At 36.6% G+C, this 24,208-nt stretch overlaps 1 protein-coding gene across 6 annotated transcripts in view; it reads right to left on the reverse strand.

Annotated features, from left to right (window-relative positions):
• Positions 1-8,982: 8,982 nt before the first annotated feature.
• The window catches only part of PARG (poly(ADP-ribose) glycohydrolase), a 123,639-nt gene continuing 108,413 nt past the window's right edge, over positions 8,983-24,208 (reverse strand). For 5 of the 6 annotated variants that reach the window (XM_034662858.1, XM_019806991.2, XM_034662857.1 and 2 more), the window contains 2 exons: positions 13,550-13,678; positions 8,983-12,868 (listed from right to left, as the gene is read on the reverse strand). In XM_034662858.1, coding sequence (XP_034518749.1) covers positions 12,714-12,868; positions 13,550-13,678 — 284 coding nt within the window. In that variant the 3' untranslated portion in view covers positions 8,983-12,713. Of the gene's footprint in view, positions 12,869-13,549; positions 13,679-20,982; positions 22,864-24,208 lie in introns of those variants that run through there. The other variant, XM_034662859.1, reaches the window with a different exon arrangement.

Below are 24,208 nucleotides of genomic sequence, written 5' to 3' on the forward strand. Positions count from 1 at the left end.
AAAGATTTTATTTATTTATTTGACAGAGATAGAGACAGCCAGCGAGAGAGGGAACACAAGCAGGGGGAGTGGGAGAAGGAAGAAGCAGGCTCATAGCGGAGGAGCCTGATGTGGGGCTTGATCCCATAACGTCAGGATCACGCCCTGAGCCGAAGGCAGACGCTTAATTGCTGTGCCACCCAGGCGCCCACATATTGTTTTTACCAGTAATTCATTCCTTTTTATTCCAACGCTCATGAACTTTAGGGTTGTTTCCAATTTGAGGGTATTGGGGAAAAGCTGCTATGAATATTTGCATGCAGGTATTTTTGTATACATGTGCTTCTTTCTACTGGGTAAATATGAGGAGTGGAATTGATGAGCCATAAGGTTTTCTTGAGCTTTATAAGAAAGTGGAACACCTTTATCCAAAGTATTTGTATAATTTTACACTCCCACCAATGTTGGCAGATTCTATTGATCTGCAGCCTTGCCAACATTTAATTTTGTCAGTCTTTTTAATTTTAACCATTTGTGCATCTTCTTTGGTGAAATTCAAAACTTCTGCCCAATTTTAGAGTTATTTCTTTCTATTGAGTTGTCAGAATTCACATATTTTGATACTATTCCTTTGTCAGATACAAATTTACAAATATTTATTTCTAGTCTGTGGCTTACCTATTCATTTTTTATGTGTCTTTTGAGAAGCATAAACTTTCAATTTTGGTAGTATAATTAATCAATTTTATCTCTTATGTTTAATATTTCCTTGACTTACCTAGGATATTTTTGCCTACATGCAAGACATGAAATATTCTAAGTTTCCCTTTAAAATCTTCATCATTTGGGGGCCCCTGGTTGGCTCAGTCAGTAGAGCATGTGACTCTTGACCTAGGGGTTGTGAGTTCAAGCCCCACATTGGGTAGAGAGATTACTTAAAGGAAAATCTTTAGGGGCACTTGGGTGGCTCTGTTGGCTGGGTGACCAATTCTTGGTTTTGGCTCAGGTCATGATCTCAGGGTCTTGGGATTGAGCCCTGCATCAGGCTCTGTGCTTGGTGGGGAGTCTGCTTGAGGATTCTCTCTTCCTCTCCCTATGTCCTTACCCCACTCACTCTATCTCTCTCTAATAAATCTTAAAAAAAAAAAACAAAATCTTTAAAATATAAATAAATAAATAAATAAAAACAAAGCTTCATGGTTTTATCCATCTCAAATGAACTATTATATTTGCTGTGAGATAGGGGTTAATGTTCATTTTTTTTTTCCATAATGAGTTTCCAGTTATTCCAATAATGTTTGATGAAAAACTTTCTTTTCCCCATTGGACCTTTCAGTCAACTTCGTCGAATCTCATAATATAAATTAAGGGTCTATTTCTGGTTCTCTATTCTGTTCCATTGAGCTATTTCTTGATCTTTATTATAGTATCGAACTCTCTTGATTCCTGTAATGTTATGATAACTCTTGAAATTGAGTAGTTAATTCCTCCAACTTTATTTTTCTTCAGCTTTGCTTTGTATATTCCAGGTTTTTTTTTTTTTGCATCTCTTTATACATTTTAGAATCAGTTTGTTAATTTGTACAATATGTCTGGGAGAATTTTCTTTTTCTTTCTTTTTTTGGTCTGGGGGATTTTTAGTAGTATTATATGACAGGGGAGGGGAAGGAAAGAGTCCCATAAACTATACTGTCCCTTCCCTTTATAGTGCTCTCTGATCTGCTAAGACAGTTTTTCAGAATTTAAAAATTTTAAATGGCCTCAATGACATGTAATTCACATACCATATAATTTACCCGTTTAATTGTACAATTTAACAGTTGTTAGGTATTCACAGATAAATGCAACTATCACCACAATTTTAGAACATTTTCATCACTTCAAGAAGAAACCTAGTATTCCTATCATCCTGTTATTTTTCCATTCCTTGTCCTCAGCCCTAAGCAACAACTAATTGACCTTCTGTCTTTATACATATTCCTATTCTGGATTTTCTCATGAATGGAATAGAATGTGGTCTTTTGTGATTTCTCTCACTTGACATAACGTTTCCATATATCAGTATGTAGCATATATCACCACTTCATTTTTTATGGCCAAAATATTCAATTGTACAGAATATACTACATTTTGTTAATCCAATCATTCATTGATGGATGATGGGACTACTGTGAATAACAATGCTATAAATGTTCATGTACGAGTTTCTGTGTGAACATGTGTTTTTACTTCTCTCCATCTATTCCCTAGAGTAGAATACTGTGTCATATGGTGACCTTCTGTTTAATTGTTTGAGGAACTGTTTTCCAAAGAGGCTGGACTATTTTTACATTAGCAGTAGCAGAGTGTCAGGGTTCCATTTTCTCCACAGCCTTACCAACCATTGTTATGTGACTTTTCAATTCTAGCCATCCTACTGGGTATGAAGTCGTATCTCATTGTGGTTTTGATTTGCACTTTCTTGATGACTAATGATGTTGAGCATTCTTTCATGTGCTTGTTTGCCACTTTTGTATCTTCTTTGGAGAAATGTCACTCAGATCCTTTGCCCACTTTTTAGCTGGACCAATTTTTTTGTTATTATCGTGTTGTAAGAGTTATTTGTATATTCTATATACAATTCCCTTATCAGATATGATTTGTAAAAATTTTCTCCCATTCTATGAATTGTCTTTTCACCTTGATAGTATCTTTTGAAACCCAAAAGTTTTAAGTTTTGATGAAGTCCAGCCGATTTTTTTTCTTTTACTGTTTGTACTTTTGGTGTCATATTTAAGAATGCTTCATCAAATCCAAGGTCATGAAGAATTTTTTAATTTTTTTATTGTGGTAAAACATACATAAGTTTAGCATTTCAACCTTTTTTAAGTGTGCATTTCAATGGCAGTAAGTACATACACATTGCTGTGCAACCATCACCACTAGCCTATACAAAACTTTTTCATCATTCCAAACTGAAACTCTGCCTGCATTAAACAGTAACTCTCTAGTTCCCCTTCCCTAGTCCCTGGTAAACACTTCTACTTTCTGTCTTTATGTATTTGACAATTCTAGGTATCTCATATAAGTAGAATCATACAATATTTGTCCTTTTTATAGGGCTTATTTCACTTAGCATAATGTCTTCAAGGATTATCCACACTGTAGCGTACATCACAATTCCTTATTTTTTAAAGCTAGACAATATTCCACTTTATGCATATACATTTTGTTGATCAACTCATCTCTTGAATATTTGAGTTATTTCCACTTTTTGGCTATTTTGAATAATGCTACTGTGAACACTATTGTACAAATATCTGTTCAAGTGCCAGCTTTCATTTCTTTTGTGTCTGAACACCAAAGTAGAATTCCTGGATCTAATGGCAAATCAATGTTTACTTTTTTGAGGAACTGCAAGATGATTAGGATTTACTCCTATATTTTCTTCTCAGAGTTTTATAGTTTTTGCTTTTATGTTTAGGTCTTTGATCCATTTCGAGTGAATTTATATTTAGGGTGTGAGGTAAGGTTCCAACTTCATTCTTTTGCATGTGAATATCCAGTTGGCCCATCACCATTGTTGAAGAGGCTATCTTTCTCCACTGAATGGTGTTGGCACCCTTGCAAAGAGTCAGTTGAACGTAGATGTATGAGATTATTTGCGGACTCCCTATTCATTACACTGATCTATGTATCTGTCTTGGTGCTAGGAAGTTTTAAAACTGTAAGTGTGAGTGCCCCGACTCTATTCAAAACTTTTCAGGATTGTTTTGGCTATTCTGATTCCCTTGAAATTCCATGTGAATTAGAATCAGCTCATCAATTTGTATAAAGAAGTTAGCTGGGATTCTGATAGGGATTACAATGAATTTATAGATCAGTTTGGGGAGTACTACCATCTTAACAATATTAAGTCTTTTGATCCATGAATATGAGCTTATCTTTGCTGTTAGGGTTTTGTTTTTGTTTTTTTAAGATTTTATCTATCTATCTATCTATCTATCTATCTATCTATCTATCTATCTTATCTATCTATCTAAGAGAGAGAGCATGCACAAGGAGAGGAGCAGAGGCAGAGGGACATGCAGACTCTGCGCTGAGCTCAGAGCTCAATCCCACGTTCCCGAGATCATGACCTGAGCCAAAATCAAGAGTCGAACATTCAACTGACTGAGGCACCCAGGGGCCCAGGTGGTTAGTTTTAAAATTATTCATTTAATCTTTTTACTTATTATAGGTCTATTCAGATGGCTGGTTTCTAGCTTGAGTCAGTTTCAGTAGTTTGTGTCTCTCAGTGGTTTGTGTGCCACCACACTCCAAAACACATTGCCCTTTTCACTGTTTGTTGGTAAATAGTTGCTCATAGCAATCCTTTATAATCCTTTTTATATCTGTAAGATTGGTAGTAATGTCCCACCTTCATTTCTGATTCTATAATTTGAGGCTTCTCTTTTTCCTTTATCAAACTAGTTAAAGGTTCACCAGTTATGTTGATCTTTACAAAAAGCCAGATTTTTGTTTCAGGTCTTTTTTTTAAATTCTTTATTTCATTTTTTTCTGCTCTAATCTTTATTATTTCCTTCCTTCTACTTATAAATTTAGTTTGTTCTGCTTTCTCCAGTGTCTTAAGATTGAGGGTTAGATTATTGATTTGAGATCTTCCCTCGACCACTCCCTGCCCTGTAGCACAGGCATTTACAGACACAGATTTGTCTCTAAGCACTGCTGTAGCTGCGTCTCATAAGTTTTGGTACATTGTGCTTTGATTTTTATTCAGTGCTAAATAATTTCTGATTTTCCATTTGTTTTCTTCTTTGACCTATTGGTTATTTAGGACCACTAAATCATTCAGAATATATACACTTATGTTTCCATTGCTATTTCCACCCTTTATTACTCATGAAAAAAAATTTTTTTTTTAATTTAACAGAGAGAAAAACAGCCAGCGAGAGAGGGAACACGAGCAGGGGGAGTGGGAGAGGAAGAAGCAGGATCCTAGCGGAGGAGCCTGATGTGGGGCTCGATCCCGGAACGCCAGGATCACGCCCTGAGCCGAAGGCTTAACGACTGTGCCACCCAGACGCCCCACGAAAGGTCTGTTTTCATTCTTGAAAGATGGTCAGCAAGATTAAAAGTTACTCTTAAAGCATGTATAGATATTATTTCATGAATTTTTATTCACTTAATATATTTTACTCATTATTATTATAATTATTTGCAATGAATAAAAATCAATATACCAAAAACTTTTGTAATTATTATAAATTATGTTATAATAATATTCTTATTTATTTCTTAAAGAGTATCACTCTTTTCTATCTTCCTGCTTCTAAGATCTGTTTTTAGTCTTTCTTATTCTGCAATTTCACTCTGATGTGTTTAGGTATTTCATCAGTCTTAGCTAAGTCTTGTCAAATATTGCCTTTGCTCCATTTTCCCAAATCTTTTCTGGGACTCTAATTAGGCTTACTTTAGATCTCATTCTGTCCTCCACTTCTAATTATTTTAAATTTAAAATGTGTTTCCACATAAAAAAATCTTCATGTTTCCACATGGTCCATGGCTTGCGAAAGTATCTGGGGAGTGTAGAAGCAACTGCGCTGGTGACAGGAGCAGAAGTTCAGGTGGAATCCCCAAGGCCAGGGACTGAAGCCCTTTGAAGGCCATTAAATTCAGGAGGTCTCTAATCATGCTTGAGAGTGAGTCTTTCAGAGATACTACCCGAGCCTGTCCTGTGGAAAGTGGTCCGGTAGAAGCCTATTTCCTTGAGGAGTTTCATGTCCTGCTTTAGAAAGTGGTTTTTCAGGAAGTCACAGAATGAGGGGCTGTATTGGCAGAGACCAGAAAAAGCAGATCTAGTAGGGCTAGCTTCAGTTTCTTTTCTAGAACCATGCAGGCCTCCAACGCGTCCAACACATATTCTGACACATACTGAGATGACTCCTGAGATGATTCCTATTCTCAAAGGCACTGTCAACACATTGGTTTTGCAGGGAGGCAGTTGGTGCTTTGTATTTCTGCCTTTCCAACTCAAAGATGACACACACCTTTTTAATGCCACGCTGTTACAATTAAAATAACAGCACAGAGAGAGTTGGGTATTAGAGATTCACAAATGCAGGTTAGCCAGGTAATGGATTGTGGCCTTGGCCTGATTTCAATTATTCCGAGGGATCTGGTGCCTTTATTGGATACAAGGTACTGACCACAAAATACAGTGTTACTAATGCTATTAGTCTATTCTTTTGCCAATACCATACTGTTTTGATTACTGTATTTATAGTAAGACTTGAAATCAGGTAATGTCAGTCAGCTGACAGTGCTCTTCTTGTTCAGTAAAGTGTTAGTTATTTTTGGTCTTCTGCCTTTCCATATAAACTTTAGAATCAGTTTGTCTATATCCAAAAATAACTTGGCTGGGATTTTGATTAAGATTGTGTTCAATCCATAGATCAAATTATGTCATCAAAAATATAGTCTTCCTGGGGCACCTGGGTGGCTCAGTCTTTAAGCATCTGCCTTCCACCCAGGGTGTGATCCCAGGACCCTGAGAGAGCAGGCTTTTCTTGGCCCTTTATCTGCACTAAAAACTTCCGGGTTGCTGCCTTCTCCAGTAATCGGTATGGGATATTTGAGGGAATAAGACATTCCAGGGAATTCCCCACTGTCTTGCTCCTCGGTTCTAGGACTACCTTAGCCAGTCTGCCTTCTCTTCCACATTTCAGATTCTTTTTATGTCTGTTTTATGTATCACATTAAGGGCTTTAAGCTGTACTTAGGAATAATAGGGAAAAGTCTGTCTACTCCATCTTTTGGAATAAGAAGTCCTTTGTGTGAGTGATGATACTGTGGTAATGTGTTTTAGAAACACTGATTTACAGATGAAACATGTCTGGGATGAACTTCAAAATAATTTGGGGTGGGTAATGGGTAGAAAGAGCAAATGAGATTAGCTATGAATTGGTAATTGTTGAAGATGGATGACGTATGTATAGAAGTTCATTACTCTATTTTATTTTTGCATATGTCTGAAGTTCTCCTTAAAAAGAAAACCATTTGCTGGCCACCCGGTCTAAGTCATATTACAGGCTCTTGTCTGTGTTCTCCAATACAGTATAAATCTGATAAGGACCTAGTCTATTTTGGTCATAATTATAGCTCCAAAGCTTCAAAGTGGCAGCACAGAGTTGGCATTCAAATTGCCACGTTTCCTCAAATATAAAATGCCACAGATGATAAAATACCTTTATTTTATGTATTATTAAAAAAATACCAAAGGGGCGCCTGGGTGGCTCAGTCAGTTGAGCATTGTACTCTTGATTTCAGCTTAGGTCATGATCACAGGGTCATGAAATCAAGCCCTGCATGGGGCTCTGTACTCAGTGCAGAATCTGCTTGAGATTTTCTCTCTCCCTTTTCCTATGCCCCTCCCCCCCACTCTATCTCTCTAAAATAAATAAATAATTTTTTTTTTTTTTAAGGATTTGACAGAGAGAGAAAGAGCGTGCACAAACAGGGGGAGCAGCAGGAAGAGAGAGAGAGAGAGAAGCAAGCTCCCCACTGAGCAAGGAGCCTAATGTGGGGTTTGATACCAGGACCCTGGTCATGACCTGGGCCCAAGGCAGACACTTAACTGATGGAGCCACCCAGTAGCCCCAATAAATAAAATCTTATAAAAAAATTAAATTACAGCATATATGGCATAGCATCAATTTTTATAAGTATTTGAATTTCAGATGCTACAATGTGGAAAAAATGTTCACTTTGTAATTAATGAAATATGGTATTTGTAGAACAAATGATACCCTATGAGGTCAAGATCATGATGAAAATGCTTCACACGTGTTCAAGATCAGGGTTTAGCCAATTTTACAATGAATATAGTTCTTCCCAAATATTGAAAATTTATGTCCTAGTTTATAGGTTACTGAAACAGAAAGTTTCAGGTTAACAGAAAATGCAACATTCTGACATGACAGTCTCCACCCTTTTACCAAAAAGTCCCTTTTATTATTTTATCCCCAAGGTAACCGTATTTTGAAATATTTTGATATCTAGTAAAATTCATTTGTTAAGCTAATTTTCTTCATTTTTCATAGATTAAATATGTAGTATTCAAATGGAGGCAAGATAATTCCAGCTAAAATAAAACTTGACATTTCACCTACCCTACATGGATTCACTACAAGGAAAAGTACATTTCCATTAGGAAATCTACTTTTTAGCTTCCAGTGCTACTTTCTCAGAATCCAAGAACCAGTGGAATCGACAGGGCAGGAATCAAGATGGCAGGTGCTGGATGCCAGCTCCTATATTAAGTCAAGAAAGGGCATGAAGGTAGCGCATCGTAACATTATATTGTAAGTTAGCCCATTTGTTTACACAACTCTCCAACAGAGGAAACTGTGTAAGGGAGTTCAACATTGTGGTGAACTGACATGGTGCAGGTGTCTATTCAAGTTTCTAAATTGACAACATAAAAATTCAATTGTTTTTTTCTATGCTGAATTGGAACAGAGTGGTGAAAAGAAAATACTATTTATGGAGTTTAAGATCACTTACCCTCTCTGTGTGTCAGTTTAGATCTGAGTGCAGAGGAGAAGTCATTCATCTTTGTATAGCTAAGCAGAAAGTTCAGTGGATACCCACAGAAGACACCTGTGTCTATGAACATGTGAATGGATGGAAGGACAGTGGTCCTCAGAACCTTCAAGACACCCTCCCTGTCCCTGATTTGAGCTCTCTTGGAAGACGGAAATTGGGAAAAGGGAATGAACACAAGGAAACATGATCTTAGGAACCTGGCCAGGATGAAAAACTAATACAGCCAGAATCTCTTTACCTTTGGAAAGTTCCTCATGCCAGTGACCATCTCTACATGCCTAACACCTAATGTGAAATAACAAATCTACATGCAAAAACTTTCACCAAATGTCTAGGACACACACTACAGTTTTAAAATGAGAGTATGTACATGAACATCTCAAAAGAGGCATAATTATTTAAGAAAAAAGAGGTGGTGACAAGGGAATTAGAATTTCTTTATTGTTATCCCGCATAAATCATGTAAACATTAGCATAGACCTCTCCTTATCCCCAAGTTCAAAACTGTCATAAGATGGTAATCCTACATTTAAAATAAACAGGAAAAATAAAACCAGTTATTGGATGGACATAGCAGTTTTGGCTGTCTTGCATGGGAAACCTTCTGCTCTGGAGGCTCAGCAGATCTGTGTGGAAATCTGATGACGGGGGACAAAGGGCACTCTGTCACAGGCACAGAGAACAGCAGTGGGTCAGTGGATTTTAGCAGTTTGTTCCATAAGTATCATACTGGGGCCCTCTTATAGCCCCCAAACAAGAACAGGATTAAATATTTGAGCGCAAGTGCCAGCAATGGCTGGTCTTTCCCTTACCTCCAAAAACAAAGGATTGGGGCAGATCCACAAGGTTAAATGAAGAAAGTACAGGACTTCTCTTTAAAGCAGACATACTATGATTCAGGTTTTCCTTACATCAGAAAAAAGTCATGAACATGCAGCCACACAGATTGGAAAGGACAGGGAAAAAAAAAAACAACAGGTGAGAATCTGTACACAACTGCTTCTCTTCCTGTTGAAGTTTTAAAGGACGCAACCCAGCCACTTCTTTGCTCCATCATATTCTTGCATTGGGACATTTTAATCAATATTCAGTTTCCAAAGCAATAAATATTGGTTAAATACCTGGTATAGCAGTCATGAAGCCTAGTTAGATATCCTTTTCAATCTCCCCTTTAAGACCAATTTGGGTCTGCCTGCCCTTAATGTCACTTCAACCAGCAAGAAAAGAAATAATTCTCTCAGAGACATTTTAATGTAGCCCGCTGATAACTAGTCATTCATTATGAAGAATAACTTATAGTAGGAACCAGGTAGAGAACAACAGTGTCAGAGCCTTTGCTCTATCAGGTCTCCTCCAGAGATGATAGAATAAGTCTCCTTTTACAATGAATTTCTGGAGGTTCAGATGGTATTACCTAACCTCTGGGCATCTGTTAGCCCATTGGAAAAATGGGCTAAAATATGCAAAGTATCTAGTACAGTAACCTAATATACAGTAGTTGCTCCATAAATGTTTCCAGGTCAATTACAATAGTTGACATTTATTGAGCACCAACTATGTGCCAGACCCCATAAGCACTTCTTTATGTATAGTATTTCCTAATAAGTGCTAATAGCCTGTTTTCTAGATGAGTTAAATAAGGCTCAGAAATTCAGTTTATTTAGAGAATTAGCAAGGGATGTGGCTAGCATTTGAACCCAGTTTGTCTGATTTAAAATCTTTTTTTTTTTTAAAGATTTATTTATTTATTGCCAGAGATAGAGACAGCGAGAGCGGTAACACAAACAGGGGGAGTGGGAGAGGAAGAAGCAGGCTCACAGCGGAAGAGCCTGATGTGGGGCTCCATCCCATAACGCCAGGATCACGCCCTGAGCCGTAGGCAGACGCCTAACAACGCTGCCACCCAGGCGCCCCTGATTTAAAATCTCATACTTTCCATTACTCCACATTACTTCCTTAAACTGTTACGGCATTTGAGTGAGCTAGACAGAAAGTCTAAAGCAAGTGAGCTGTATTAACCACCTAAGAATTCTAAACTAAAATATTGTTTCATGCCTCAACAGATGAAAAAACAACATGAAATGAAACAATAAACCCCTAATGGAAGGGAATAAAAAGATGCTGTTAAATGTTTTAGACTAGATAAATATTAGATATCTGATTTTTTCCTCTTTTTACAGACGGCATCCCTCCTGCCTCAAAAAACGGACATTAGTTCTCTTTATGTTCCATCTGATTAAATTGTCCCAATCCTGGAATGTACTGGGACAAAGTAGGCAGGATTTATTCTTGGAAAACCCTCAAAAGAGAGAGGCACTCAGGTAGATGGCCCAGCCACTAAGCCTGTTCAGCACTAAGAGTTCAGTCTTAGATTCTATGTTCTGGAATATTAGGCTGGGTGGTCTTCTTACCTGGATTTAATGACTTCTCTACCACACGAACCATTCTATACTGTTCATGTAATGTTTTAAACAACTGTTCACTTAGTCCTGGGGCTGGGTAAGAGGGAAAGATATGGAAACAGAAAAAAGAAATGAAATATAACCATGAATGCTTAACCAAAGCTCAGAATGGGTTGGGATGGGGAAGAGAAGACTTTAGTATCAGTAGAAATAAAGCCAGACACCTTGGATTTAGGGAGATGATTAAAAATCTTAGTTACTATGGTAAAGAACTTCGTTAATCACAAGTGGCTGCCATCAGGTGCCAAATTCCATTAACCTCTCAATTTCTAAAGAGCTGCAGACATTGGCCACGGCCCCATTTTTCCCTGCCAATACTGACACCAGGAATTTGACCATCTACCAAAATTTCTTATTACTAGAATTTGACCTCCAGTAGCACTTTCTGACAGTTGACTATAAACTAGAGCTTTAACAGTATAGTTTGGGATTATTTTAGAAATATGAATAAATGCTTCACAACTAAACTCTACTCTCAATTAATGCAGAATCAGCATTCATTTTAAACTCCGAAAGACATTTATGTTTGCTGCCAGTTTTAAATGAACACAATTATAAATAAATGATTTTAAACAGAGCCCCTGATTAAGCCTAAACCTAATAGTTCTTTGTAACTCCAGTTTTATTTGGATTTTATGTGCTTGCACACAGACACACTTAAGGAACATATATTTATATATATATATAAAAAAATATATAGATGACATGGGAGTTTCTGACAAATGATTTGTTAATGAAAATTTATTAACTATATAACCTTTGAATACCAGAGAAGCTTCAATATGTACAAATCAGCATGAGTTCCCAGTTCCTAAACTTTGGTTATATGAATATGCCTCAAGCACCATAGAACAAACAATAATTCTATTTAAGAAGAAAAAAAAATTCCAAGAAATGAAAAATCCTGCAACTCTCTTGCATCTTTTCCTTTTTTTTTTTTTTAAATACCATTTGGGGAAACTTTTATTGTACATTTCCTTCCACCTTGGTTGGTTTCCAAAAACAGTATTAATAAACATTGATCGGGGAAGAAAGGACTGACAAACCATTATAGATCAAGGAGCTGTCTCAAAAGAACTGTATCTGGAAATTATTTTGTCTGAAATACAAAATCATTTTAACCTAGGAGATTTGCAGTAAGTATCATGTAGGAAAAAAATCCTCTTCATTTTCAAAATTCAAAAACTCAAACAACACAATCATAACAAGAGCTGGGGGTGAAAGGCTTACAGGGAAATCTTTAGCAAACCCAGTTAAAAAGTTCTTGGTTTTCAAAAAAAAAAGTTCTTGGTTTTCAACTTCTTCCCTGGCATCCCTGGCATCTGCTAGCTGCAGAGGCAATGTGCATAATATATAGGCATCAAAAAAGAGACCTGACAGGCTGAGCACAACCTTTCATGGGATTTCACAGGAAATCTGATGGGCAAAAGAAAGAAAAACCGAAGAATGAAGACTGAAATAGAAAAAATGCAAACAAAATATATCTAACCCTGTGTAAGTCAGGATGGAGGGGGCTTACATGTACAAACTGACAACTGCCTGTGTGTGGAAGGGATTGCATCCTTGCCCACAAACTGGATTATATACACGTTTATATTAAGTTAAGTCAGTTCGTATATTACACCTGACAAGTCAAACAGGATGTTTCTGGTGAGAGGTGGAAGGAGATTCTATTTACTCAGCTCCTCAGGCCCCAGTCCTTTGTCCTGGCTGGTTGGTGGTCTCTGCACAGGACTCAACAGCATGGTATATGAATGGATAAAGCTTGATGTCTGGTCCGGGGGTGGAACAGTTTCTGCATTCTTCATTGTAATACCGGAGCAACAGCTTATATACTTCTCCTGGAGAGTAGAAGTCCACACCAATACCACATTAAGGTATGTAGATGGATAAAATTACTAAAGAACACTCCAGTTTTATCTTAATCTAACTAACATGTGTTCACTTTTGGCTTTTGAAAATAAAGCATGAATGTGATATTCCTGATGTAAAGTTAAAAAAAAAATTAAGTACCTTAAAGAAACTACTTATTAGTTCATGATGACAACAGGCTATACATGGTACATCAGCCATGTATCATTTTGGGAGTTTGTGGCAACTTTATTTCTATATTCAGCTCCCAGGGTAGCAAGGCCTTTCAGGTCCAGCTGAAATACAGCAAATGAGCATGCTGTTATGTCTGATAAATGTGACTAAGAGTGAGGCCTCTTAGACTTGAATTTATCCTCCTTTATTGTCCCTTTTTTTAGTTTTCTATATGCATAAAAGTAAAAATGGATATTAAACTCCAGCTTCTTGGCCTTACTTTAATAAGCTGACATACTCATTCAAGATAGCAGATGAAAATTTGTCAGAAAAAAGATTCTGCAGATGTTGCTCAACTAAGACTCTGTCCACCCTTCTCAAAGTCACGCTTTCATTTTTTTCTTATCCACCGTGATCCATCTAGTTCCAGCAAGTGTTTGTCCTGGATGGTGGACAATCCATCTAGATACCAAGTGTTAAGACTATTTCCTACTTACCAACAGTTAGTTTCCTTTCTGTAAGGAAAGTGTGCATGCTGTAAATGTCTCTCATCAATTCTGAGTCCCCAAAGGTGAAATAAACCACATCACGCTCAGCTACAGCAGCTGCCAGTATCTGTATTAAGGCTGTAGCAAAGAGAAAAAAAAAACACAGCTATATTATGACACTTCCCATCAAGACACCTTTAGTTCTTTCAACCAGCTAAATTATAGCTGGTGTGCCATAGCTTTATCCTGGATTAAAGATTTATAAACTTAATATACGTGTTATTACAAACGGCGAATACAGACGGGCATAAATCATCTAGTTGTGTGACTTTTCAGACACGCTCTGAGAATACCATCAAGCCACAGAAATCCCACATAAGCACCTTTGTGGGAAAATAAAGGAAGGTACATCTGTGGCAGCACAGTCAGGGCACTAAGGTGGTATTTTCTTTCACTTATATTAATTTGGAACTAAACTTTTTGTTTGCTTGCTTCATTTGATTATTTTGTCTTATTACATAGTCACCAGTCTTTTGTATCACAGGAGTCTCTGATCTTTCCTGAACAATGCACGTGGGAAGTTCTCATGGTCTCATTAACCCTACAGCAAGCATTCTCAAAATGGGTTAGAGAGCATAACCCTTGTCCCTCTTGTATTCCCACCTCCACCCAATCATTGCAGCATGGAGTCAATATTACTGAGAACACTGCATAGTAGCTCTGGTATGCTGGAATGGAAAATCACTGAGAACCACCGTCCCCAGGAATCAAAGTTACAAATCACTGAGCCTGAAATATGTTTCCAAAAATTAAGTTCCTTTATAACTTTAATCTCAATAGACAAAGTTTATTTCATTTTTTCATTTAAAAAATTTTTGAGGACCTTATTATTTTAATTCCAGTGTATTTAACATATAGTGTACAATATAGTGATTCATCAGTTCCATATATTAGTCAATGCTCATCAAGATAGTGTACTCTCAATCCTTCACCTATTTCACCCATCCCCCCATCCACCTGCTCTCTGCCAGCCATCTGTTTGTTCTCTATAGTTAAGAGTCTGTTGGTTTGCCTCTCTTTTTCTTCCCCTTTTGTTTGTTTTGTTTCTTAAATTCCACATATGAGTGAAATCATATAGTATCTGTCTTCCTTCACTAGCTTATTTCACTTAGCATTATACTCTCTAGCTCTATGCATGTCACTGCTAATGGCACGGTTTCATTCTTTTTTATGGCTGAGTAATATTATACACACATATATGTGGAATATATATACATCTTCTTTAGCCATTGATCTATTGATGGACACTTGCACTGCTTCCATAGTTTGGCTACTGTAAATAACACTGCAATAAACATAGGGGTGCATATATCCCTTTGAATTAGTGTTTTTGTAGTATGATTACTGGATCATAGGGTAGTTCTATTTTTAATTTTTTGAGGAACCTCCATACTGTCTTCAACAGTGGCTGCACTAGTTTTCATTCCCACCAACAGCGCAAGAACGTTTCTTTTACTCCATATCCTTGCCAATACTTGTTTCTTGAGTTTTTGATTTTAGCCATTCTGATAGGTATAAGGTGATACCTCATTATGGTTTTGATTTGCATTTCCCTGATAATGAGGTTTATGTTGAGCAGTTTTTTATATGTCTGTGGCCATCTGTATGTCTTCTTTGGAGAAAAGTCAACAGACAAATTTATTTTAAATAACGACAAAATTGAACCTCGGTATAAACTGAACAAAATAACACAGGTATAATTCTTTGCTAGTTACATATCTTTTACTTCATTAAAAGGGAGGTGGGAATCAAACTAAAACATTATGGAGAATAACTTCAGTATAGTTTTGATTTTTGAGAGCATGTTAATACTCTACATATTCAAAAAATAAAACAATAAGAATGGGAATGGAGAGGAACCTATAATTGAAAGCAAACAAAACCAAATTAGCCTAATTTTATTTCAAAAGAATAACATAACTACACTGAAGGGAAAAGAAAAAAGGAAAAGATGCAAGAAAAAAGGAACCAACCCAAGTAACTTATGAACATAACATATAACTAATATACTGTTCAGTCTTGGGCGAAGAGAAAAAAATTACAAACAAATCCCCAATTCTTTTTACTAGGTTTGCTTACCATAGTAGTTCAAGCAAAGCAATTTTGAAACTATTTTTAAATATATTTCAGGATTGAGTAAATAAGTAAAGGTGCTAATATTGTTGGGACCTGGGGTCCTTACAGGGGGACACACAAACCTGGAATGGGGGAAGAGAAAAGTAACTGGGATGGATTGAAATAGAAGGCTCTAGTGTGTACTCATAGACTTGTAAGATACATACATTTGTGTGTCTGTGTATGTGTGTGCATGCATTCTTAGCTTTGTCTGCTAATGTGTTTAAAAGAAGACACCCCAGCAGCAGTGAGCATTTCTAGTGCCCAGATCTTGGTCTCTAATACCATTCCCCCTTTAAAGGAGCTGTATTCCTCCAACAAATGCCTGATTGCACAGTTTGGACAGGATAGGTATAAGATAAGCCCAGGATATTTTGTTATACCAGAAAGCAAAGAAAGTGCTCAGGATACAGGAGCCAGTTTGAAGAAGACCCCACTTGTCAAATCTGGACAAGCTGGGCACCAAAATATTAAATACAGTAATAAATTACAAACCACTGAAAAAATATGAATTCTTGAGTCCACATTGATAATCTATAATAAAAAGGAAGGAGGGGCTCTTGCTCACAGGAGAAAGTCAAAGACTAAATGGTAAGGTGGAGGGAGAGATAGCACAGGATAATCCTCTTTTGCAACAACCATCATGGTAAAGACTGGATCAGGCAAAAATCATTAAAGGATGCCAAATCTAATGGAAATTTTGTCTTAAAATGTCTTCCCACAGATCGCTTATTAGCTTATTACTATCTATACAGTGGAGAAATCAGATAACACCTTGAGTGGGTAATCAAAATTAACATTACCAATGGGGTCAGATGGCCATCAACTGCCTGCCTCTAGATAATATCTCCTATGCAGTGCTCTAAGAATGCATAACCTCAACCTGCTTATGAGGAAACAGCAGGCAAACTCAAGGAACACTGTATTCTTTAAACACGTCAATGTCCTAAAAGTGAAAAAAAAAAAAAAAATAAAGGCTATGGAAATACTCCGAATTCAAATGGAGGCTAAAAGACATGACAACTAAAGACAATACCTGACCCTGGATCCTGTACTGGAGGAAAAAAATGGTTATAAACGGTTTTATTAGGGCACCTGACAAACTGGAATATAGATGATAGAGTAGATAAAAATATTCTATCAATATACATTTATGAGTTTAATAATTGTTTATATAAGAGAATATTTTATTCTTAGGAAACACATACTGAAGTATTTAGGAAAAGGGGCATAATGTATATAACTTAAGTTCAAATTGTTCAGAAAAATTGTGCATATGTGTATTCATATATATACATGTCCATACACACACACAGAATTGTTTTTGCTTTTGTAACTTTTTGTATATTTGCAATGATGTTCAAATAAAAAGTTTTTAAAAATTATGTAAGAAGGAAAAATATATTTAAGTTGAAGTAGTAAATTTGATAAGGCTGAGTATCCAATTTGGGAAGGAATCTAAGACATTATAATACATGTGAGATTCTAAAATACCAAAGTATTACCTAATTTCCAACTAATATTTATTGAGTATCCACAACATGTGAGGTACCATGACTAGGCCTCATTAATCTTGCAGTGTTGAAAGTAATTAATCTAAAAATAGAGGTAAGTTTTAATTAAAACTGTTCAACCAACTTATGCATACATTAAAGCTTCAGTACACTCAATTTTAAAAGGTTCCTAATTAACCTAAACTACACATAAAAATGGAAAAATGAATTGTCATTTTCCTCTACCAAGAAGTGCCATTTCTTACTTTTTAGTTTGAATGAAAATTTGGCTTTAAGCATTTCTTATTAAAAAAAGAGAAATCCAAAGAAAAGTCCTTTCAGTCCTTTTTCCTTCTTATATACAGAAATACTAGATCACTGGTCATTTGCCACTTATGAAAAATGAAGTATGAATAAAAACATTCAAAATTAATTTCTCTATAGAATATATTTTAAGAATGCTTCACAGGCCATCTTGTTCCTATTGGATAGGCTCTTAGAGCTAAGCTTGACACAGCTACCATAAAGAGGCTGGATCGTAATAAGAGAAACCAATTCACATTACATTTTTTATTTCACATTCATTTCTATTTGGGTACACATTGCAACATAAGCATGTGTCAGACAGGTTGGGACTGGACACAGGAGGCCTGAGTTCAGTCCTCACCCATCTGCTAGCTCTCTAGATCTATGACTTTGGCCAAGTCACTTAACTCCCTTGCCTGCATTTTTCCCAGCTATGCTATGAAGGAGTTGGATCAGATGATCCCTAAAGACTCTTTCAGAGTGTAGAATTCCATAATCCCTGCTATAATTTTTCTCCTTGCACTGGATATTAGACTATACACAAGTGAAATTTTCAGAAATATAAATTAATCTTGCCTCTACATATATCAGTAATCACTAACAGAAGATCATTTTAAACAGACTGTCTTCAGACCTCACTATCTATAACATCCCCAAGACATTTGCAAATCCAAAGAACTCAGTCTCAGGATTTAGGTGAATTCTCTTGCATCCCAAGTTAGAAGAGAATAAATCACAAATCTAATAGGGTATGTGGATTGAGTCCAAGTAGGATATAAAAGCATCAAATTCTAACTTCAAGCACATCTAGGTGCCAAAATAATCACTTAAATTAACCTGCAGGGAGCTTGGTTTTAATTTTCTTTTTGGCATCAATGTTAAGCTATGAAGAAAATTCAAATAAATATAAATAACATCAAAAAACAATTCATAGTGTCCTCTTGCAATAACTGAAACAAACCAAAAATGAGTAAAATGATGGATACTCATACCACAGGTGTGGTTTGAGGCCATCAGCATGTAATTTTAGTAACAACTGCTAACACCGAGTTCTTACAGCATGCTGAATGGTTCTAGCAGCTTTAAAAGCACAAATTCAAGATTTACAAGAATTAACTCAGTTAATCCTTACAAAAACTGAACAAGGTAAATATCAGTATTGTCTCTGTTTTAAAAATAAGGCAATATGGACACCAAAAGGTTAAATAATTTGTCTAGGGTTAGAGGCCAGAAAGCAGTGAAGCTGAGGTTTGAATCCTGGCAGTCTGACTCAAGGACATGCTCCCTCCCTCACTATTCTGCAAAGCTGTCATGCCAAGTCATTCTGCTCTACTCCAAGCAAACATACCTTATGCCAACCAGAAAAATTTCCTCAAGTTTTTACATTATTTAAATGCATGTTGGCAAGAAGACCCAATAGTATAGATTTGAAAGTATTGCTGATGCCGTTCTAAAACACCCAAGGTGTTTTGTGAGCTCTTACACACTGGTTACCCTAAAAGCTCAAGACTTCTTGCTCACTCCTCTCAGTCAACTCTTATTCTGTAACTGGTCTTGTCCTCTGGCTACTGTTTTTAATCATCACCACCTGCAGCTGCTCCCAAACTCCCATATTACTGAAGGCTCCATCTTTGATCTTTTTAGCTGCTTAAAAAAAAAAAAAAGATTTATTTATTTATTTATTTATTTGAGAGAGAGAGAGAGAGAGACAGAGAGTTGGGGGAAGGGCAGAGGGACTCTTCAAGCAGACTCCATGTTGAGCACAGAATCCAACCTGGGACTTGATCCCACAACCCTGAGATCACAAACTGAGCCAAAACCAAGAGTCAGATGCTTAACTGACTAAGCCACCTGCTTTAAATGTACTCTCTCTTTAAGAATTCAACCATCTCTAGAATGGCAAATCCCAAACCCAGATCCAGATCCAGAATTTGTGGCCAATAAAGATTAAACAGCAAGAGTGCAGACACTGGGCTCTTGGGCATCAATCCTGGTTGGTATCCTAACACTGTTGCATGCTATCCTTGTGACCTCGGGCTAGTTAATTACCTCTCTATACCCTGGTTATTTTACCTATAAAGATAAAAATAAAACTTACCTAATACATTGTTATGAGCTAATACACGAAAGGAAAGCACTTAGTACAATTTCTGGAACACAGAGCGCACTCAACATGCTCTCAACCAACTAACAACAATAATAAAAATATACTGGTTTTTGAAAAAGGGCAAATATGAATTTTGCTTCTGATATTTATTAGCTCTCTCTCTTTGGGCAGGTTTATCAGCCTCTCTTTGAACCCTGGTTTCCTCATCTTAAAAATGTGGCTACAAACTAAAGGGTAACTATGCAAACTAAAGGAGAAAATACAGTCTTTCCTAAACCTGGCTGATCATTAGTAACCCACAGTTAAAATTTCCCAAAGCTATTTCCCAGATCCACTAACTAAATGGCATCTCCGAGGTTCTGATGACCACCATTCCACTCACTCTAGATACCTTGAATGCATTATCATGTACAAAACCCCATTCTAGGCACTGGGCCACAGAAGAGGACAATGTGGAAATGTTAAGGAACGAATATTCTTACTCAAGTGTGTAAGAGCAAGGCTGAGAGAGAAATGGAGTGTGGTGTTTTCTGACAGAAGTAAGCAAAGTGATAAGGAGCCTGTGGTAAGACAAACTGAACCGAACTGGCCCATATTTCTATTATAACCTTCCATTTTTTATTGATAGTCACCCCTTCCCCATNATTTATTTGACAGAGATAGAGACAGCCAGCGAGAGAGGGAACACAAGCAGGGGGAGTGGGAGAGGAAGAAGCAGGCTCATAGCAGAGGAGCCTGATGTGGGGCTCGATCCCATAACGCCGGGATCACGCCCTGAGCCGAAGGCAGACGCTTAACCGCTGTGCCACCCAGGCGCCCCCATATTTCTATTATAACCTTCCATTTTTTATTGATAGTCACCCCTTCCCCATTTCCACAAATAGACCTCCCACAAACCCCAGCCAAAAGGATAGGCTAGGCCAATGATAGCATGGTAGAAAATGATTTATCAGAACGTTTCAAGTTCCCATCTTTTCTAGATCAACTGTTTTTCTGGAGTTTAACTATCTTGATTCCAAAATAGCAAAACAACCAGTATAGACATTATTTAAGTTTGATGTCAATGGGATATAAGGTATGAAGGAAAATTAATTTATAAAAAGTTTCTAATCTCATTGGGGATGTGTCCAGTGTTGACTGACTTCCTGGCTACAATGATTTGGTTGAAGAGATGGGAAAGTGACCTAAGTTGGTTGAATTAGAGTATTTCCATAATATTTTTATTTTTTTCATTTTTAAACTTTTAAAAAAGATTTTATTTATTTATTTGAGAGAGAGAGGGGGAGTGTGCATGGAAGGGCAGAGGGAGAAGCAGACTCCTCGCTGAGTGCAGAGCCTGATGGGAGGCTTGATCCCAGGACCCTGGGATCATGACCTGAGCTGAAGGCAAACACTTAACCAACTGAGCCACCCAGGTACCCAACCATAAAGTTTTTAAATGAAGGAGTTCTCCTTCCCTCTAGGGTCGCTCAATTACAGTAGTATAAGCCTGGAACTATTTGGTCTCCAGCTCCTGCCATCTCATCCACATTAGCCAATAATCCCCATTCGGGCTTAAGTGACTAGGTAGATTAGGGTCTTTCAAAACTACAGAATCCTACTACAGAACTTTGCTGCAGTGCTGGCGAGTTGGAGATAGGTAGGAGAGAAACGGGGATCTTTGTGGAACAGTTAACACTAGAGTGGAGTCTTAAAGGAACACAGGGAATTAGCCAGATACTAATAGGCAATTTCAGAAAAATGTGAAAAACCACAGATTAATGAAAGGCACACAGGGTTGTTGAATAAATTTCTTAAAGAGAAATTCACTGAGCATATTTTATATGCAAATCACTTTTAGGTAGTGAAGCGAGGGAATGGAGATAAAAAAGAAAATACATAGGACTACAACATCAAGATATCTTTTAATTACAGTAAACTAGCAATGGCATAATTTTCCCAAATAAGGTAACATAGTATGGAGAGGTATAAAAAATTAATACTGAAGGAAATGGAAGGAGGAATTGGCAAAAATAATAAAAGAAAGACCTTTAGAGTACCACTGAATCCCTTCACAAAGCAACCGTCAAAATTAGAGGGATACAGGGTCTGATCTAGTAAGACAGAATCTAATAGACATAAAATAAGTTCTACATGCTTCAGAGACATCTGTTCATGTGCCAATATAGTATCTACAATATTTGACTGTTAGAACAACAAGAGAAACTCAAAATACTCCAAAAAGTAGAAATAATACTATCTACACGCTTTGATTATAATGTAAAAAAATTTAGAAATAAAAGATGAGAGAAACCATTTTATTTTTAAACCAACCATTTCGAAATGGTTTTAATTTATCTCCCAAAAATCTCATGGGTGTCTGGTGGTACACTTAGGACAGAAGACCACTTCACAGTCTCTACTGAGATAGGAAGAATAAAGCTGCAAAAAGAAGTTGCTTCCATCCTAACAATGAAAAAAAGCCAAATAATCCAAAAAATCATAAATTTTTCCTGCGTCTACCAGAGAGTTGCATTGTTACAAGGCAACCAAAGTATGACAACCCCCTCCAAGAAGATACAAAACACATAAACTATTATCTTTGAAAGAACACAGGAGACAGAGGTGACTACCATACAAATGGATAAAAAAAAATCAGCTAAAACCTTAACATAATTTTAAAAGCCAAGTGTAGACCGGGGGGTTACTCTGGAATAACCAGGAGCCCCAGAAATAGAGTTCACACTCACTGAAAAGCTTTTTTCCATAGGCCTCCACAAGGTGCTCAGAAAGATGAGGGCCAGGTAGAAGAATAGAGAGAACCCATGTGGTAGTACAGGCATGCAGGAAATTACTGGCTGCTGGTGGGGGACAGGCACCAAGTCCCTACCTCTTCCCCATGTCCCTCCTTTCCTACCTTCTAGCTCCTAAGGCCATTGGCAGAAAGTTGTTAGTCAATGTCTGTTGAATAAATGAATATATGAAAAATATTACCTTAACAGTTGTCAACAGAATGTACAATGAAAACAGTTCAAAATTAAATTGTTGTAAATTGCAATACTCACGTACAGTTAGGCAGCAAGCATATAAATAAATATTTAGCCTTATTGTTGACAAAAGAAACACAAGTTTAAGTTTAAATGCCCATGACCTCTCTCCATGACTTTTTTTTTTTTTAAACTATCCTTCCTTCCTTCTTTCTTTTATAGGGTAGACATAGCATCTGATGGTTCAAAAACTCTTCTTGGTAGGTTTGGTAAGACCTAGGGACAGATAAAGATGATGAGTCGAGAAAAAGTTAATATTGGCCCTATCTTTATCTGCTCTCAAAGAGTTTTAGTTCCAACCTTCTATTATCTATTGATACTCTGAACTGGCCTCTTGATTCTTTCCTATGCATCTGCTTTATATCCTTAATACTGGGTCATTAGCAAACATCTTTTTCTTCATACTCTCTTCTCTAGGAGATTCACCTAGAATTTAAATGTCCCCTTTACCATGTCTGTGTGACTAATGAGAAAGAAGGTGAGCTTATAAAAGAGGAACTTATACTGTCCTGATGGCTGACTTTTTTAAATTGAGATCTAATTGACATACAAAATTATATTAGCTTACAGGTATAGAATATGATGATTTGGCATTTGTATATATTGAGAGATGATCACCACAAAAAGTACAGTTAACACCTATCACCACACATAGTTACAAAATTTTTTCTTGTGATGAGAACTTTCAAGATCTACTCTTTTAGCAACTTTCCAGTATGCAATACAGTTATTAACTATAGTCACCATGTTATACATTACATCCCCATTACTTATTCATTTTATAACTGGAAGTTTGTACATTCTGACTCCCTTCACCCATTTCACCCACCCCCACACCCCACCTCTGGAAACCTGTTCTCTATATCTATGAGCTAGTTTTTGTTTTTCTTTTTTCTTTTTTTTTAACATTCCACACATAAGTGCCTCACTCATTTCACTTCCCTCAACGTCTACCCATGTTGTCAGAAAATTTTTTGATAAGACTCTGTTACAAAAACAATATATGTTTACAACAGAAAAATACAAATTTAAAAAAATCATCTGTATCACTCACCTAGAGACAACCATAATCTTTACACATAAATGGATAAATATAGAGAATCTCAAATTTGTGATTATTTTATATTCATAATTTAATTTTTTAAATGGTTTACCATGCATATACTATGCATTTCCCCCCATCTGGCAGTATTCCAAAAACATCCTTCCATGTTAGCAGTTGTATTTCCGCAATAGTTATAATGTCTGCATAATATTTCATTACATAGATGTACCACAATATCTTTCTTTTCAAAATCAGTATTAGTAAATAATTCCCCACTAAAGGATAGATAACTACACCAATCTTTAATGATTATTCAAATTAATGAAGAGGAGGGAGTTGTCAAAAAGTCACTCTAAAGTTTAAATCTCAATAATTGAAAAAATGAACTACATAATGAAAATCTTTGAATACTATGCTTGATAGTCACCAGAGGAAACAAAACTATAATCTGAGAAAAAGATTTTTATGCCGTAAGGAAAAGAAAGGAAATGAACACATTTATAAAGCTTCTCAAAT

Source organism: Ailuropoda melanoleuca, chromosome 6 (genome assembly GCF_002007445.2).
Source record: "Ailuropoda melanoleuca isolate Jingjing chromosome 6, ASM200744v2, whole genome shotgun sequence".
NCBI classification, from domain to species: domain Eukaryota; kingdom Metazoa; phylum Chordata; class Mammalia; order Carnivora; family Ursidae; genus Ailuropoda; species Ailuropoda melanoleuca.